Genomic DNA, 5,242 nt, shown 5'->3' with positions numbered 1-5,242 from the left:
AATTACCTTAAGACCCATGTGAAGTTAACATCTGATACAACAAAAAAGGAAAATGGTTATTCAATTAATTAATATTTTGGTAACAATTGATTACAACTGTTACTTTCTCGTTCTCAGGAAGATGAAGTCCAAGTAGATTCAATGAAGAATCCCCCCAATGGAATTCCAAAAAATAATGGACATTCCTCTAGGAAGATTGTGAAGAAACTGTACTGCCAACGGTTATTGCAGGACACTCCGTTACTAGAGCATCTGAAAACCGCAGGAAGGGTTCTTGGTATAGTGTCTATCAGTGGCGAAGCTTGGTCTTAAGGGGAAGGCAAGCAATGCAGTACTCCGAAAGAGTGGGAGAGGGGGTTGTTGTCCCAGTTTTTCTAGGAGAGAAAGGGCATTTTAAATAATAATAATAATAATAATCCCCAACTCCTCTCTCAACAGCCATGCTTGTTAGTTCAAATTCTTGGTCACGTTATTGATATAACTTGCTATTACTTACAGTTTCCCGTACACAATTTGAAATATCCATGTTTGTTTTGGTAAATTCTCAGCACACCAAACAAAAGAGAACTCTTACTTGAACCACTCGTTCTTCCCACACAAATGGAAAATGTTCCGAAAAGCTCCGAAACTAACAGAAAAGTGATACCAACTTCGTTGTAAAAATTATTGTTCACGGTAGAATAAAATAACTGACTTGAAGCTTAAAATTATATGAAGCATTGGAATAATAAGTCATTAGAACAGGAATAAAATACGCCGGTTCTTTTTTTGACTATGTATCATATTAATAAAAATAGTATTTTGAGTTTGATAGCATTTAGGACTTAACGTTTTTGCTATTTGCAGGTCTCAGAAGAGTGTTTCATTGCTTTCTTGACATAAGTGTTATCGAAAAAACATCAGTTTATTGAATTTGTTTGTATGGAAACTCACGAAAAATATCGTGTAAATGATTTGGTAGTAGTTGTCAACACTGGCGTGGCGTTGCAATTTGAGATGAGAGAGTGTGAGGCGGACAATAGCCAGCTGTTCTGCAGATTCCAGTGCTCTCCAGCGCCGGGGACAACATGTTTATCTGCACGTTTTACAAATCGTGAAAGTTAAAGTAATGCTTTAAAGTATGTTTACGTGGAATTGGAACAGTTATAATGATTTATTTCAATAATTCTGTGTTTATAATAAAGCAAATATCCATCTTCGATATCGTGTTAACACTTATATGCTTTCTGCTAGTAGTGTCTGCTGTCTGCTTGGCTCGGCTGTTTTCGAGAAGCCGAAAAGCTCCGAAAAGCAGAGCTTTTATTAGTGGTTTGGGGACCGTACCTTCACCAGCATCTATTATACCCTTCGCCATATGATACTTCAGAAGCGTTGGTTTCCCGCGCAGTGGCTGCAAGCAGAGAGTTTGGTGCTTGCCAACGGGCTGCTGAGAGAGTTTGCGGCCGTAAAATTTCGCGAAATCGAGTGCGATAGAAACTAAATAAGGCACTCAACATTAAATACATTAAATACTATTTTAATAGTGCAAGCAGTGCTTGCATTGCTTGTACTATATCTTCGCCACTGGTGTCTATCCGTGGATTGAACGTACCCCAGAAGGATATAAGTGCATCGTATGTTCAGAATGTAGTTCAATGAAAACTGGACCGTGGCTATCGAAGCTGGTACCATTATCTGCATCAAAAAATTAGGAGACAAAGCATTGAAGCACAAGAAAAGTAGGTAACATATGCTGTCTTGTGCCGCATCGACATCTAAATCAGCTGGTGTGAACGTTCGGTCTCAAATCATACGTTTTGGAAATGAACAAAGTCAAAGGAAACCAACATAGTAAAAGATCTTTTAAAATTAGTGGTGAGCTTGGAAGAAAAATTCAAGCCAGTGCACAAAATGCTCACCGGTTGTCGTCAACCACGACAACAGACTTCCTCGAAGCAACCGGAGGAGCTGTTACAGATTTAACTTCCGAACGCTTAAGAGATCGACAGCTTTATTCCGTAATGGCAGACGAAAGCACAGACGTGAACGGGCGTGAAATGCTTAGCATTTGTATTCGCCACATATCGTCTAGAGATGATCTGCACCAGGTTGAAGAAACATTCTTGTCCGCAGTGCCTCTGGAATCCACCAAGGCTGAAAATATTACCAAAACATTAATAGATGAACTTACACAAGCTGGATTGGGTACTAAAAACATAATTGCTGTATCATTCGATGGTGGGGCTAATTTTTCAGGAAAAGCAAATGGCGTGTAGGCAAAATTAAGAGAGTATTCTCCTAACTTACTCTTTGTCCACTGCAGAAGCCATCTTTTGCAGTTATCTCTTGTCCACGGCTGTCGACAGATGTCTGAAATAAAGAGAGTCCTGAGTGCCCTGAACAAATTGTACGTACAGCATGTTTAGAGGAAGCCACAAAAGACTGACTGTTCTTCAAGAAAGAGAGAAAATTTTAGATGACACCTCTCACAAACTCGTTGAACTAGGAGAAACAAGGTGGTTGTCGTTTGAACATTACGTATCGATATGTGTTGCTTTGGAACACATATACGGGGAGGTTATTTCAGTCGTTTACCGTCAGAGTGTCGACCGCTCGGCGGCTCCTTCATGCAACAGGTCCCGGCAAATTGAGTTACATGAAGTCCGTAACAGAAACCGCTTGTTTTGTAATGTTTCCACTTTTCACAATTACAGTTACAATTACAATTGAAATTAGCACGTACCTTGTCGTAAGGATACTGGAAAAGGTGTCCTCCCCTATACAAATATTTCTGGCACCTTATTTCTGACATCTAATCTTAGATTAGACATAGATACTTTATCCTCAGTTGTCGCCAGTGGCGGATTAAGCTTCCTCGCCCCCCATAGGCACAAACTTAATGTGCCTCCCATTTAACTTTGTTCGCTTCATGCTGCCTGCTACATAAAAAAAACTGAACGCACCAGCCAGAGAATACAGTAAGACAAAAACTAGTTGCGGTCCACACGAAAGCTGCACACTCACTCAAGGGCGCCGACTTTCCAAAATTTCTGTGGGTGCATATCAATGGCGGTTAGATCTGTAATTAAGAATCACCAGAAAGTCTCGCACATAACTGATACCTTGCATCGCATCTTGCACTACAAAATTCAAATTATGCGCCGAACAATGAACAAATAAAACTCTCGGCTCCAACTGAGTAATCCTACTTTGTAATCCTGTTAAATGTCCACTGACATTACTTGCGCCATCATAACATTGACCACGACAGTATTTTATGTCGAGAGATAAACGTCTTATGACATCCTGGACGACTTCAAACAATGTCCTAGAACTTGTTGAAGCTACTTCATAGAAGCCCATAAACACTTCTTCAACTTGCAGATTTTCATCGACAAATCTGAAGCATATGGATATTTATTCCTTCACTGATATGTGGGAAGTCTCATCTACAATAAGAGAAAAATATTGTGCCGCCTTAATAGATTTCACAATATTTTGCTGTACATCGCTGGATAATAAAGAGATAATTTCATTCAATATATCGTGAGAAACCCACTTATATGTAGTTCGCTGCAGCCAAGATTTCAACTCAGGAGCATCTTCTGCTCTAAGCAGCAGCAACTGATGAATATTTGATGCTTCATCGGTGTGACCCCGAATTGCTATTCCTTGCTGACTTAAAAATTGGAGGGACGTTATTATCTTTAAAATCGCCTTGCGTGCATTTTTCATATCTCCTAATTTATGTGTTGAGATAAGAGATGAACATGCTTTTCACTATGTTCAGTAATATCCACCTGTGATGACGACGACAAACGTATTCGAAAATGTGTAAAGAAGCAATACTCAATATTGTGTTTCAGCTTTCCACACGCGTCCCGTGCCGCGTTTGAAAATTGCGAAAATTTTTGCCCGGCGAAGAGCTTTTGCTCCACGCATCCGGTCAGTAGACCCTCTTCTTTGTACTAACTATTAACACGGTAACACCCCTTTTTTCTGAAAATGAGAACTTCCTAGTCTACAATCTAAGCTCCCGCGTCCTTCCAAGCCATTGTCCCTCGGAGAACAAACAAAACGACAACAATCCAGATTACATGAAAACAACTTCACTGAAATCGTAAACCACGCCCCTCTTATCTGATTGATTGATTTAGTTTCTTTTACTTCGCGTTTTGTGCCTCTTGGCTAATTTGCGAAGATGGGGATGAGTGATGAAATGATGAAATTGATGAATGGACATTCACAAACAACCAAGCCCGACCGGGATTCGAACCCGGGACCCTCGGCGTCGCAGCGCGATGTGCTAACCACTCGGCCACAGGGTCGGGCTCTTATCTGATTGAAACAAACAAAAGAAGAAAAAATCAACTATTGAGGTAGTCAGTCACAATCAGCTTCCTTGTGTTTCGGTTTATTCTTTATTAGTGCTCAATATCGGCAAGTAGTTATTTTAAAACAATTGTTGACGAATGGAGTGGGCGTATTGTAGTGTGTCACTTGTAAGGAAACATCAAAGCAAGCCGAAAAGACGGGATTCTATTCACAATACAATATACTTCCATTGTTATTGTGGGGACTGCCTTTGACTTGGCCAGAGACAAGCAAGGAAGGGGGGAATGTGTTGCTTGGTTGCCTTTGCACAAACACATTTGAAACAATTATGTTTTAGAGCAGTGGTTTCCAACTTCAAAAGGTACGAGGGCCAAAATTATATCCAGCAGTTGATAGGCGGGCCGCATTTTTTTTTTGGGGGGGGATTAAAAATTACAAAAAATTGTAAGTACTGAACTGAAAATGTAGTACTTTCGCATGACCTAAATTTCTAAAATGAGGCAATAAAACAATGGAATTACAAATCAAAATTGTATAATTACAATTTATTTCACAGAAACCCAATACTTATTGATGAATTGAAAGAAATTAAAAGACACACCATACAAATAAGAATCCTTCATAGTAAGTGTTCAATGTGAAAATTGAGCCCGATCTGCTTCTTTTATTAAAGTTGTATTTGAATTTCTGTATTTGAAAGTCTCAGAAGGTGAAGCAGTGATGAATCTGCCAGTCTGCTTCTGTAGCGGTTCTTGATGAACTTCATTGAAGAAAAAACACTTTCACACATCGATGTCATTCTTTGCCCAAAACTACGTAGGTTTGGAAAGCGTTCCTGTGAAAGGTATTTGAAAAACTCTGGCCCCTTTTCTTGCCTAGTTTGAAGGAAATCACGCAATTCAAGTTGGAGAGAAGCTATTTTAATTTT

At 39.6% G+C, this 5,242-nt stretch overlaps 1 protein-coding gene across 1 annotated transcript; it reads left to right on the top strand.

Moving 5' to 3' along the window:
• The first annotated feature begins 1,802 nt into the window (after positions 1 to 1,802).
• Positions 1,803 to 2,255, top strand: LOC145995081 (52 kDa repressor of the inhibitor of the protein kinase-like). The gene has a single exon (XM_083131614.1). The coding sequence runs from the start codon at positions 1,803 to 1,805 to the stop codon at positions 2,253 to 2,255; it is 453 nt and encodes a 150-aa protein (XP_082987740.1).
• The last annotated feature ends 2,987 nt before the right edge of the window (positions 2,256 to 5,242 follow it).

The sequence above is a fragment of the Lepisma saccharinum genome, chromosome 11 (assembly GCF_977018435.1).
Source record: "Lepisma saccharinum chromosome 11, izLepSacc3.1, whole genome shotgun sequence".
Taxonomy (NCBI): domain Eukaryota; kingdom Metazoa; phylum Arthropoda; class Insecta; order Zygentoma; family Lepismatidae; genus Lepisma; species Lepisma saccharinum.
This window is presented reverse-complemented; position numbering and strand designations above follow the sequence as displayed.

Coding starts and splice junctions, on each gene's coding strand:
- LOC145995081 (XM_083131614.1), top strand. CDS start 1,803: ATGAACAAAGTCAAAGGAAACCAACATAGTAAAAGATCTTTTAAAATT.